The 13892-nt window shown below is 33.3% G+C and overlaps 2 protein-coding genes across 3 annotated transcripts in view; one reads left to right on the top strand and one right to left on the bottom strand.

Annotated features, from left to right (window-relative positions):
- Positions 1 to 1535: 1535 nt before the first annotated feature.
- LOC100181261 lies at positions 1536 to 4047 on the bottom strand. The gene is made up of 4 exons (XM_002127512.4): positions 3484 to 4047; positions 2827 to 3294; positions 2304 to 2495; positions 1536 to 2006 (listed from the first exon to the last, which is right to left on the bottom strand). Exons 1-4 carry the CDS (start codon positions 3622 to 3624, stop codon positions 1536 to 1538), a joined length of 1272 nt encoding a protein of 423 aa, XP_002127548.2. The 5' UTR covers positions 3625 to 4047.
- Positions 4048 to 4178: 131 nt separating this feature from the next.
- The window catches only part of LOC100183611 (phosphatidylinositol 4,5-bisphosphate 3-kinase catalytic subunit beta isoform-like), an 18084-nt gene continuing 8370 nt past the window's right edge, over positions 4179 to 13892 (top strand). Inside the window, exons 1-15 of one of the 2 annotated variants that reach the window (XM_026840538.1) lie at positions 4179 to 4451; positions 5079 to 5210; positions 5654 to 5759; positions 6131 to 6234; positions 6797 to 6904; positions 7445 to 7624; positions 7816 to 7947; positions 8303 to 8431; positions 8613 to 8700; positions 9842 to 9969; positions 10336 to 10431; positions 10835 to 10996; positions 12257 to 12405; positions 12914 to 13007; positions 13438 to 13559. In XM_026840538.1, coding sequence (XP_026696339.1) covers positions 4260 to 4451; positions 5079 to 5210; positions 5654 to 5759; positions 6131 to 6234; positions 6797 to 6904; positions 7445 to 7624; positions 7816 to 7947; positions 8303 to 8431; positions 8613 to 8700; positions 9842 to 9969; positions 10336 to 10431; positions 10835 to 10996; positions 12257 to 12405; positions 12914 to 13007; positions 13438 to 13559 — 1922 coding nt within the window. In that variant the 5' untranslated portion in view covers positions 4179 to 4259. Of the gene's footprint in view, positions 4452 to 5078; positions 5211 to 5653; positions 5760 to 6130; positions 6235 to 6796; positions 6905 to 7444; positions 7625 to 7815; positions 7954 to 8302; positions 8432 to 8612; positions 8701 to 9841; positions 9970 to 10335; positions 10432 to 10834; positions 10997 to 12256; positions 12406 to 12913; positions 13008 to 13437; positions 13560 to 13892 lie in introns of both variants that reach the window. The other variant, XM_002121991.5, reaches the window with a different exon arrangement.

Genomic DNA, 13892 nt, shown 5'->3' with positions numbered 1-13892 from the left:
TAAAAACAATCAATAATCGTGAATTATAGATCGACCAGCAGCATCTAAGTAAAATATAATTTGACTCTTATAGTGATAATGGGTTAACGAGTCGGAAGCATCCAATTTATCCAATGACAGGTTTAGCGTTTTGCCCAACCATGTTACAAAGAAAAGCGCGTCCAGTTCCAAACAAAAGGAAAGGACATAAAACCGTGAATCAACTAGGAAATCCCTGTACGCTCAAACTACTTCAATGTTTTACTTAAAGCTGCATTACTATTTTGCAAACCGAAGTCCCAACATTGCATGGTTATTAATGCTGACTCATTAAAGAATAACCGCAAGCGACACAAGATTGTTTTGTGACGTCATGAATGCTTGTTACTTGCAATATATGGTCAAGTGTTGCTGTTAGGTATTTGGTAGTTCGAGCAAAACAGGAAACACAATTTATTGCCACCAGTTATTCAGACCTTCTATGAGTCGAATGTCTGCTTGTTAACTCTGTAAGTACGACGTGTTGCTGCATGCATACATTAGTACTAACTACAGCACAAAACCGATTTAACAAATATTTATAATGACTAACTGCCTGGTTTAACTTTAAAACGGTCAGACCATTCAAACTGTTTGACGTTAACAAAATATCTTTACGACTTTCAGCGAAGTATCAAATGTCACAATTACCGCAGTTTCTACCGCTGTTTAAATATTACATGTTCCTTACTCGTCTTGCAAACTCAACACATAAATACTCTGTGTTTTGATTTACGTTTCTGACTGAGTGCACTTACAACACATACCACGCTCAGTAGGACGAGCAACTCACGTTGATAAACTCGCTTTTTGTTTATGCCTGGGAACTGCCACAGGTCAGAGTGGAGCTTTGTTCAAAACTAATCGGGCAGAATTTCTACAAAAGCTCTCCACGCCTTAGCTCGCTTGGTAGACAAATCGCTCACAAAATCGTTTCAAGACTTTCAAGTATATATGCGTTTTCTAAACAGTAGCTGTACAAACATTCCTCTCATGTACCGCTATATGCCCAAGCACTAAACATAACACAGCTCGAGAATGGAGGAAACATGTGTTTCGTAATGTAGCCCTATACAACCGCACATTTTAAAATACCGTATAGGGTTACAACGATGGGCACAGAGTAGTATCACGCAATTCATAACCTGAAACTAAATATCTAAGAGAAAATTAACGACTTAAACTGAGTTATAGAATCAAATCAAAACATATAGTATTTAGCCTTACATACAGTTCGCGTATCGCTATATACAAAACGCGTTATAGTCCAATGCTTCTACTTGGTCATTGGTAATTACACGAGTATTCAAAACAAGCCATCACCAATCGTAGAATTGCTTCCGAGCATTCAACCCTTACTCTGAATTGACTCCAATTTTAAAGTTGCCGTAAACACCAGCACACACATACCGATACAAACATGTATACAAACGCACGTGCAAAAAAGACATCTCAACCCTCAAATAAAATCCTTTTTACTTTTATTATCACTGCTTTATGAAAGATCACAAACGAAACTACAAAACAGCAGTGCGATAAGTTTCACTTTTTAACTGTCCTCGATTTAAGTAGGTTTTGCTGTACATGTCCTGTAGAACGAGATTTAATACTTTCTCCATTTTATCAGCTTTTTCGGAAATTGAAACACATTTGTTTAGCCGAAGATCATGAAATCGACTGTTAATTGTTTGAACAATAGGACAGGATTGATTAAAACCACAACTTGCACTCAGTATGCCGTGAAACTGTATGTTAGAATTAAGACCAGCAATGGTGTATTCTTTATGAGCATTGGTCGCACAATCATAGCACAATTGCTTTCTTTTTATTTCTTTTGAGTTCGGTAAACGCAGAAGCATTCCGTTGTATCGGATTTTCATGGCGGCTTTTACCCGTTCAATGACGTCACGGTATGCTCTGCTATAGCGCTGCAAGTGGTGGTGTTCAAAAGCAAGACCCCCGCTCTGATTTCGCATAATTTCATTCTCCTAAATGTTACAATAAACTATTATGTTATTAACTGGTATGTTTAAAAGTTAAAATTCTCTAAGAAAACTGTACTACAAATAACACACATTACGCGACACCTTAAGGTAAGTGGGAGAAGGTGGGACATCTTTAGCACATAATATCCAAACAGCCTGGTCGTGTTTTAAACAAATAACAACGGTTTATGGGAGCCAAGAAGATACGGTTTTATATTTTTTTTTCAATATTCTTTGTTTACTACCAAATAGGACGAGAAAATGGGACGAAGGGGTGTCCCATCTCCCCCACCCTCATACCTTTGCTTCTGTCAACAGCCTCTTCTTTATATGGATATTTCTTTCTTGGGATTTAGATTGCTGAATTGTTGTCGTTTCTTCTTCAGGTTTATGGTTGTTGTTCGATTGCGGATGTTCATATTTGCTCAAGATCATGTCACCTACATTGGGCAGCTCAAATCCGTATTTCATGCTAATCATATCCCCTTGGCTCTGTAACAATATATTTTTATTATTTTTTTATGCAATTTTTTATGCAACTATACGATAACTGAAATATTGGGCCTATAATGCTTATTTTTACAAGTTACCCTTTCTCTAGTCTATATAGTATAGAGTATTATACTGCTGCTAAATATCTTGCCCAAGGACACATATGCTCACAAGCCTTGAACCCATTATCTCTAGGTTAGAGGCAGGCGCCCTAAACAGCAGTGCTACGGCTCCGGACTTATCGTTTAGTCCCCTTCTTTACCAGGATTTAAGTGTTATAGCCTATAGGTAATGGGTATAAACTTTATTATTCGGTCTTAGGATTTCTTACTTTCTTTTTGGTTAGTTTTAATTCGTTCGACTGAAAGCGATCGAAGTTAGGAGCAAATTTAGTGATGTCGTGTTCAATCGTATCTGATGGAGCGCTGATTAGTTGTTTCTCTTGTTGTCGAATTTGAGCTTTTGTTTTTGTATATTTGTCGGGCTTTAGCGCAAGTCTGCTATTACGTGGTTCTTGCGAAGAAACATTGTCCAACAAAGAGTGAATCGTCTCTGTCTTCTGAAATGTTTCTTCGTTGTGTACTGCAACACATCGCATTGCTCTTGTTGTTTTTCCGATTCGTCGACGAACAAACCAAGTTAGGTTCTGGGAACAGCGGGAACTACAGGGCCTTCTTCTGGGAAAATCCTGTTTACGGTTCTGTTTGTTTTGCCTGGCTGTGTCTGAATCAACTAAAGGCATATCAACAAATGAAACTGTTTTTCTCGACTGATTTTTGGAAACTGCACTATGATTCTTCTGTAAATAAAAAAGCTGACTTATCCATGCATTCTGAACTGTAGAAAATGGGGAGGAGAGTAATACAGAAACGCACAGCGTAAACTGTTGTAAAAAAACGCTGCAATATTCATTTCGAACGTAACGATTTTAGAGGTGATATATCTAACTAGCAAAACTCAACCAAAGCCCGAACGCTGTCAATCTTACCTGTATACTGCAATATAAACGTTTGACAAATACAAAGACAAAATACATTTGGAGTGTGGTAAACCACACTTCGTCATTGAAACCAGGTAGGCAAAACTGTTTTAGTAATATTTTCACTAAAAGCCTGACATGACTGGTCATTTGTTTCTGCCTTAAATTATGTGATTACCAAACAATGATTGAAAACATTTATTTAATTAAATGTTTTGCTGTCATGGCGACAAATAAATAATATGAATATAATTTGTAAATATGACACCGTCCCCAGAGACATGTAAAATATATTTAATTGGTCCAAGTATTCGCTCTATAATTAAAACTTAACTGGTAGAGTTTTTATCACCAAATCTACCAAAACAGTTTTGGCTTTGCGGTTGTTTGTCCAAAGCTAATATATTACGTCACAGACATCAAAATCATTAGAGCGTGACTCAAGGAAGTAAAATATCGTAAACAAGTCTTCAGTTCATTCATAGTTTTGTATGTTCCCAGGATTGTGCTTTGTTTTTCGCTGTTCTGCGCAGAACGGAGCGGTTTACAGATAATTTTGACTGACGTTTTGAATTCTTTTAAGCTGTGAAGTTTACTTAACCATGCGGGGGTCATTAAACCTTCAATGCGCGTAAAACATTACCGGCTAAACGTATTACCGTATTATTTCGTTGTAATTAACCAAAAAATATTTTTTAAAGTTACAGAATTTCTAAGAGTGAACCTATAGACGTTGGAATGCGGCAACATAGGTTCTGACTCTTCTGTAAGCTGAGTTATCAGGCATGAGTATTTCTCGTGCATTTTCAGGCGTCCACCTGGGGGGAAGTGGAGGTGCTTATGACGAAGAGGAATCTATATATGATGAATGGGGTTACCACAACTCTATGTATGTTAGTGTAGATTTCTTTCTACCAACAGGAATCTACATACCAATTGATATACCAAGGAATTCAACCATAAAAGAAGTGAAAAATGTAAGCAAGGTTTTATAATTTGGACAACCCATTAGTGACCGCGGGGTTGGAGCAATGTCCGTTAGGTGTCTTGCTCAAGGACACATACGCCGATTAGTATTAATATCGCAGTCGAGCATTGAACCGGGTACCCTTCGGTTACGATGCAAGGGCCTAAGCCACGGTGCCAGACCAAAAAATTGTATATTGTCTTGTTTATATAAAAGAAAAATTATCCATGGAAAGTCATTTTCTGGTTAAAATTAAGTAAATGAATGATTGAAAGTCACTTTTATCTTAGCATTGCGGACTACCCAACATTATAACATAATTTAGGCAACCCATAAGTGATTGTGTTGAGTTGAAGCAATTGCATTTTCCACCCAAAGACATACTCTTTAGCTGCATCAATCTATGACCAAAGTATTTTCTGGTTACGAGGAAATAACTCCAGGCACTGTGATATCATTGTTATGACACGGATATAACAACAGTTTACGGCACTCTTATTTTACAATACTAGAGAAAATATTTTCTAATTTAAACAAATTATTTACAACAAAATTTATATATTATTTCATAGTAAATATATATATATATATATAGTAAGTAGAATTTTAGTTATATTTAATGAAAACATTTTTTCAGTTACTATGGCAAGAAGCAATCCACCATCCTTTATTCAGCAAGCTTCTTAACCCTGAAAGTTACACTTTCACATACATAACAAGTTTTGGTTTACCAGAGGAAATTGTTGATGAGAGTCGGCATCTCAGTGAGGTTTGTTATTCAAAATAATTGTAAATAATTTGAAAATATATCATTTAAAATAAAAATTCAAAATAATGTTTAAAATATTTTAACTGAAAATATTTTTTCCAATTTTGTTACTAATTAAAATTGTTAAAATGATTTTTTTGTGTAAAATACGGTTTATGCATGTTGTGTTATTCCGTTCTATGTGGGGCAAGTCCTACAATGGACATGCCATGGGAACTAGAACTTAGGCCAATACAATTGGGATATTGGGCCAACTTACATCTAAATTACATGCTCTTTATAATGACTCACCATATGACATCATCTATATAGAATAAAATTTGCTTATCGCCCTAACAGCTACGTAGCTTTTTGAATTTTTTTTTTCAAAGATTTTTTTACTCAAAATAATTTAATTAGCTTTTTTAAAAATATTTTCTTACTCAAAATAATTTAATTTTCAGTTTGATATTTTCCATGAACTGCCGGTGTTGAAACTCGTTCAAAGTAGAGGTAATATTGCAGAGAAACGGGTTATACAAGAAATAAACCACCTTACATGCATCAAAAGTAAGTTTCATAACATATAGTAGGGTGGGGGACGATGGGACACTCTTTTATTTTGTTTTCTCATTCATTTGGTAGTAAACAAAGAACTTTCAATGAGTTAGAAATCCGTATTCGTTCGACTCACATAGACCATTCTTAATTGTTTAAAACACAATCAGGATATTTGGATATTCTGTGCTAAAGGTGTCCATCTTCCCCCACAGTCCCATATCAATAGTAAATGGTATTTTTGGACCAGGGGTTCCTAAACTGGGTCGCAAAAAATTTGAAGACTTTAAAAAGGGTTGTGAGCGAAAAAGTTCAGATAGTGTTAGGGATAGATAATTTGAAAAAAAAATTTTTTTTTAGTTTTTTAAATGATATATTTTTAGATGAAACTGAATTGAATGTGGACAGTGAGAGTCGATCGTTTAGAAAAGACATGCGGGAGTTAGCTGCTCAAGCTTGTAAGGATCGAGATACTCTACACTGGAAAGTAAGTCTCAACTATGGATGAAGAATTTAGTAACACAGATATTCCATGTGCTGTGGTGGTCGTTTTTTTTTTTCTGTTGCTATCAGGCAGGATGTCTGATGTAGCTCTTTTAGAAGCTTTGATTTAATTTACCAACATTTAAAAATACTGTTTTTGTTCCTAAAATGTCCAAAATAACCGAATATGTCGAAAAGCTCAATGTTTCTCTTACATTGCTCTTTGTAAAGCCATTATGGCTCTGTAATTTTATAGAGAAATACTTTTTTAATACTTTTTTATGAATTTTGAAAATTTTTAAAATATATATATAATAGTAGGAGTGTAGGACTCATATATATATTAAAACAGGACACGGTTTCATTCTTTTTTGCTTGTCCTATTTAATAGTAAACAAAAAAACTTTCCAAGAATTATAAAACCGTATCCTCACGACACTCATAGACCGTTGTTAATTGTTTAAAACAGGATTAGGATATTTAAACATAATGTGCTAAAGGTATCCCATTTCCCCCCACCCTACTATATATATGTAATATTTTTATTTACTTTCATGTTGTTTCAGTCACTTCTTCAACGCCATTTTCCTCCAACCATCATCCCATACCTCAACGAAAGTACTCACTACTTAAAAGATTTTGGCCTCATTCAGTTAACATCAGAAAATTCCGAGGTGAGCTGCTTTAAAATTGACGTGTTTTAACATTGTAGGAATATATAGTTCTAGAGATTTTTGAGTTAAGTTACCAATTTACTGTTTTTTTCTATATTTTATTATTTAATAAGAAAAATAATTGCATGGTATTCAGACTTAGATGTTGTTTACTACTCAACAATAATATATAAGCATTTTTTTACATTTTGCATAAAACTGTGAAATAGGATTTTTTTAATATTTACTGTGCCACAAATAGATTCAGAGGAGTTAAAATTTGTATGACACTAAAAAGTTTTAGAAGCACTGGAATTTGCTATGTTTATTAAATAAAATGTGCTTTCATTCTGTACCAGAATTTTTTACTTGTTTTGCTTAACTATAAAGTATGTTTTTTTAAATTTTACTGTACTACAATTAGATTCAAAGGAATTTAAAGTAAAAAAATGACTTTAAATTCCTTTGAATCTAAGTACTTTCTTTGCCCAAACACAAACAAAAAGTTTGAAAAGTACCGACTTATGCTATGTTGATAAACATGTTTTTATGCTGTACCAGACGGTATACACCATTAAAATCAACCCTTCGTGGTCAACGGAACACTTAACGGAAGTCGCACTCCAGACTTGGGTTTCGAAAACAAAAGCTCGCCTTCCTTCCACCAATAAGGACGATTATGTTTTGAAAGGAAATGGAAAAGAGTTTATTGTTGGGAATCACCCAATTTATATGTTTAAGGTTTGACTCATTTTTTATGTTAAATTAACTTGTTAATATCCAAAATGGGCCTATATGTATATATATATATAATAAAAATTTAAGTTAAATTTTAAATGAAAAATTTTGAAAACAAAAATTTAAATTTTATTAAAACGAATTAAAGTTTTTTAAAAAATTCGCAAAATGTAATATATTTTTTTTGTTTTTAGTTCTTACGAAAAGCACTGGTATGTAAACGTGAAGGTATTGTCAGTAGCATCAAAGCACCTCCAGTTGTTTCTCTGGTTCATGTTGCAAGCGTGAGAAAAATTTTACCCCAGCAATACCAACTTTTAAAAAAAGTACAGGTACTATACTACTTGTTGGCTTAAATTAAAAAGGAATGTTTTTCTGTTTAGTGAAATACTAATGAATTGACCTCCATGTTAAAAAATTGTCATTCAGTAAATTGTACTGGGACAGAGGCCCATTCGCCCATACAATATGCTGTATTTTGTTGCACATAACTGCACAGTTGCACTCTGCCCTAAACACAGGTTAGTCAACAACAGTCTTGCGTGACAACCAAGTGAAAGCGTTTTTCTTTCGCTTTAAATTCATACGAAACAAAATTAATAACTGTTCAATTTTCGGTGTTCCTCGTTGGATAAAATAAACGTTTCTTGTGATGTCATAAACAGCTTTGTTTTGACGCAGACGAACTTTGCCCCTCCTGTGCCAGAAAAACATCGAGCAGTTTGGTCACTATGGCAACTCGATGTTATGTTCAAATTAAGAATCATAAGAGCTGGTAACGTCAATGCAGGCCAAGAGAGGGACAAAAAGGTTTATTTACTAAACAATTCTAGTATCATATGTAGGCTTTATGATAATACTTCTGGAAAACATACTCCTAGCAAAGCTTTATTTCCATTTTGTCCTATATTTCGAATAAATTCCGTCTGCCCACACACGTCTGCTATTTATAAACCATAAATCATACGTAAATATTTGCTTGTTATTATAGCTAGTGGTCCACGTTGGTTTATACCATGGAACAGAAACGCTGTGTCCTACCACCTACACTAAAGAACCAGTAAAAGAGATGGCAGCGGGTGAGTCATGGCAGCTCTAATGTTTTATTCAGCATTGGTTAACTATGACTCATAACGTTGTTGTTCCCATTTCTTTTCCCATGGCCAGCAGACTTCTAAAGATAAAATGCTAAGTTGTGAATCTGTAGTCTTTACAGTGTAGTACATATGAATGAATGTAACTTACTTTATCCTCACATCACATCGGAAAACGACAGTCGTTATAACATGGGTATTCCGTTTTATACACCTTGTGCGCGTACATAACTTAATGTTTTGTCTTTAGAAATCTGCTGTGGCTTGAAATATACCAATAACTTGTTCTTTCAATATATTATAGTAGGGTGAGGGAAGACAGGACACCTTTAGCACATAATATCCAAATATCCTGATCGTGTTTTAAACAATTAACAACAGTCTATGGGAGTCATGAATCTACGGTTTTATAATTCTTTGGATGTTTTTTGTTTTAATATCAAATTGGACAAAAATAGAACGAAAGCGTGTTCTATTTTCCCCCACCCTACTATTATGATGCATCACTTCCTAATGCTGGTAACCCCATTCATATGTCATTGAATGACAGATTACTTTACGTGTTTATCATTTGTTACATTCCAGCAATACTTGCTTTGCGGGGCTTTTTAAATTTAGTTTATTACTTTATTGCACTACCTATCGTGAATTTTATTGTAATTTAATTTAACATATCATATACTTCATTCTGTTAGTAAATTCCTGCCTATAAACTTTGGTTTTGCCAGATTTTATTGCACCTCTACCATTTTTTTGTAATTTTTGCAATTCCAATTAGGTGATCTATTTTTTTAAAACATATTAAAATGTTGGGTTTTTATATCATTTAGCGCTCTGTGTGTGGCCTGCACAGACCATTTGTCAAATACAATAAAAAAAAAAGTTTTCTTTTTTCAGGTCCAGAGCGTGAATTAAATTCTCCCCAAAAAACAAAAGTTTTTTTTCCTGGTTTAGAGCGTGAATTAAATCTAAAAAAAGTCTAAAAGTTGTCTTATTCCTGGTTCAGAGCGTAAATTAAATCCAAAAAAAGACCAAAAGTTTTCTTTTCCTGGTTCAGAGCATAACGCGCAAGACATTTAAATTAAACACACCAAAAGTTACTATTATGAGTCCTACTATGTTACAGGTAATGAGTACCAGTGGGATGAAGAATGTTTCTTTGATATAAATGCAGTTAACCTTCCTCGAAATGCGATGCTTTGTCTCGCTATCTGCTCCAGCAAACGAAATGTTGGTGGGAAATCTAAAAGAAAGGTAAATAAAAAAATTTTACCGAAAAATTAACAGTTTTTCATTTTTTAAAATAAAATTACAGAAATTCATTTTTTAACAAATTTTGGGAGTTTTAATTAAATTTTCGCACTCAAAAAAATACTCAACAAAAAAAATTACTAAAAAACTAAAAATTACTCAGATTTTTTAATAAAATTACACAAATTAATTTTTGACTTAACTTTAAAAATCAACTCAAAAAAATACCCAATATGCTGCATCACCTATTGCTTGGGCTAATATGATGGTTTACTAAAAACTAAAAAAATATAATAAAATAATTTTTGATAACAGAAAAAATAATTTTTGATACCAGATTTTTAAAATTAAACTTTGATTAAATTTTAGGAGTCAACTCAAAAAAATACTCAGCATTCTGCATCTCCTATTGCTTGGGCTAATATGATGGTGTTTGATTTCAAAAGATACCTCAAAGCTGGCTTGGTATGTATGTTTAAATACACTTATCAATGTCCCAATTGTAGTTGGTCATACAGCCCCATACCTCCGTAGTACATTATATGTTTTATGCTTTAAATGTAAAATCATTGATTTTCCAATGAAATTCTCATAAAACTTATGTACTTGAGTAGTTCTAGTGCTGCTGATGAGCAGGAAACTTATATCTTGCGATTTCTATGTATGTGCTGCAGAATCATCAAATATAACATAACTTAGTTAGTAAAACAAAACTCAATTCCCTTAATTTTTCCGTAAAAATATTAACAAAACTATTTTTCCAAAAAAACATTTTTTTTCTAAGTAATTTGCAATTATTACTTTTTTTTATTTTTAACTTAAAATTTTTATTTTCAAAATTCTCAAAAAGTTTTTATTTTTTTCATAGTACCGGTTAAACTGCTGGCAAGTGAACCACGATAATCTTGACTCGAATAACTTGAGTCCTCGTGGAGGAGTAATGCTTAATCCGGATGTTGAACAAGCTGCTTTCATCGAGATAATGATGCCAGAGTACCAAGCTACCATCATGTATCCGTCTCTACCGGAAGTAAGATCTAAAGAATGTTTAACACAGCGTTTCTTAAAGTGGGGTAAATTGCGCATATTTAGAGGGTAAATGATAAAATCTAAAAGAAAGAATCACCCACAAAGTAACATACATGGTAACCTAACTCATAGGCTGGCACAAGGTGTATCAACATTGTGTGATAATGACTCGTTTTTAAGCCCTGTGAGGATAAAGTAAGTTACATTCATTCAAATAGGCTACCAATCAAAATCCACATCAGTTGACGGGACAGAAAATTGTGCCAATTGTAGTACTTTAACTGACATTAAACAACTCGTTGCCAAAAAGCAAGCGTATCCGTCGCATAAAATATAACTGATGTAATTAGTTGTTTTCGCTTTTTAATAAATAAGCCCCATATTACATATTGGGGTAAATCTGATAAGCATCTTTGTTAAAAGGGTAAAACGTACAAACAAGTTTAAGAACATGCCTGACAGATATGACAAATACAATCATTTATTAATAACTCTCATGTTTCTTATGAAAACAAACTTCAACAAATTTCTATAACATAAGGGCTACTAAATATTTAGCAAACACAAGTTTATTGAATTATGCAATATGTATGTAATTATGTATATATATTATATTTATACAACTATAACATAAGTATTGAATTTAATTGTGTAGGATATTTTTTAATAACTTAGCTGAAACACACATATTTCGGAAATTCATTTTAATTACTTAAAAAGGGATATTTTAATCTAATATTTTTGTATAAAAAAACATAAAAACTGTTTTAGAATTTTGTTTTTGCAATAAAATAACACAGATGGATTTTTATTTGAAAGTTTTATACTTGGTCATTTAGATAAAATCTTATTTCGATTAAATTATGTTAGTCATAGGCATGTAGTAAGTTCCATGGAAAATTCCTTTTATATGAGTCATGTATTGTTTCTAACAATAATGTACGTAGTGTTAATTCAGCACAAATATACTTTGTACAGAATGTATTGTATTTTGTACAGAATATGTTGTATTTTGTACAGAATATGTTGTATTTTGTACAGAATGTGTTGTATTTTGTACAGAATGTGTTGTGTTTTGTACAGAATGTGTTGTGTTTTGTACAGAATGTGTTGTATTTTGTACAGAATATGCTGTATTTTGTACAGAATATGTTGTATTTTGTACAGAATATGTTGTATTTTGTTGTTATTTGCACAGAATGTGTTGTATTTAGCAATACATATACAACGTACACCATTTAATATAAAAATACAAACACAGGTGTTAGAAGAAGCAGCTCGTCAAGCAGTTGTTCGTGAAAGCAACTTAATGACGCGAGGCGCTTCCAAATCTCACATGACACAACTGGATGAAGTTGTTAGAAAAGATCGTTTCGACGATTTATTTGATGACGATAAAAGTTTGTTGTGGTAAGGTGTTTGCTTTGCGTTAATTTCATCATTGACTTTGTATGATTAAGATTGTTGTCACAATAAACACATTAGGTCATGTGTAACAGTGTTACGTCATGCTCTTTGTTTGTATAGTAGATATAAATGGATAAATTGTATTGCATATTAATATTGAATGACTGAATGAATGTAACTTACTTTATCCTAGCCTGGTTAAAAAATGATAGTCGTTATAACACGTGTGTTTTGTTTATTACACTTCGTGACAGCTTACGAGTTACCAAGTATGTTGCTTTGTGGGTGATTTTTTTATGTGTGGCTGATAATTTGGACAACCCGTTACTGACCACTGGGTTGGAGCAATGGCTGTTAAATGTCTTGCTCAAAGATATATACACCCACAAATGCCACAATGGTAGCAGCGACGAGCCTTGAACCCATAACCTCTGGGTTAGAGGCAGACGTGCTAACCAACTGGGCTACTTCGCTGGATAATAATATCAATATTGACCTGAAACTTTTTCAGGCGATTACGAATCGACTGTAGGGAAAAATATCCTGAAGCTCTTTCAAAAGTTCTCGCATCTGCAAAGTGGAATTCATACAAGAGTGTTGCCATGGTAACAATTTATTGTTATTTATTTAAAGCACATGTAACATTTTTTTCACATATTTCTTGGAACATTTATTTTCCAAAAGTTTACAGTGGAAATAAAACAAGAACACTTTTATACTTATTTTATGTTGTTTTTGCATGCCTTGCTTTAAATTCATTAATTGTAAAATATAGTAGGATGGGGGAAGACGGGACACCTGTTTATTTTATTTCTCATCCCATTTATTTGGTAGTAAACAGAGAGCATTCAAAGAATTATAAAAAAATATTCTCACAACTCCCATAGACCATTGTTAGTTGTTTAAAACACGATCAAGATATTTGGATAGTACGTGCTAAAGGTGTCCCATATTACCCCACAATACTATATCTTTGTATTTATTAGTTATATTTTTATGGGTTGCAGTAAAAAATGAATAATTTTTTGTTAACAGGTGCAAGCAATGCTCAATTCATGGACACCTTTGTCACCGGAGCGCGCCATGGAGCTGTTGGATTGTCAGTTCGCCGATGAACATGTGAGGGACTTCGCTGTGAAGTGTTTGGAAAACTTAAGGTGATTTTCCGTTATAAATGTTATCGATGCGTCCGAACTTTATATTTCTGCATGGAGATAATTCTGCCCCTTTAAATATCATAAAATCAAAGACAAAAAAAAAACTCTTTATTACCTTTTATTTACCTTTTCAGTACAAGTTATTACCTTTTTTTTCGCTATGTACCAATTAACCTGTTCCTATGTTACCGAGATTATTCATAATAGATTCAAGGGCGTGCATGTGTACCCTGCATACCCGTGTTAGGTGAAATATGTGATTTTTTAAAGGTTTATAGTGCAGTGGTGTAAGTTGGGACACCTTTAGCACATAAAATCTACATATCCGTATTT

The sequence above is a fragment of the Ciona intestinalis genome, chromosome 1 (assembly GCF_000224145.3).
Source record: "Ciona intestinalis chromosome 1, KH, whole genome shotgun sequence".
Taxonomy (NCBI): Eukaryota; Metazoa; Chordata; class Ascidiacea; order Phlebobranchia; family Cionidae; genus Ciona; species Ciona intestinalis.
This window is presented reverse-complemented; position numbering and strand designations above follow the sequence as displayed.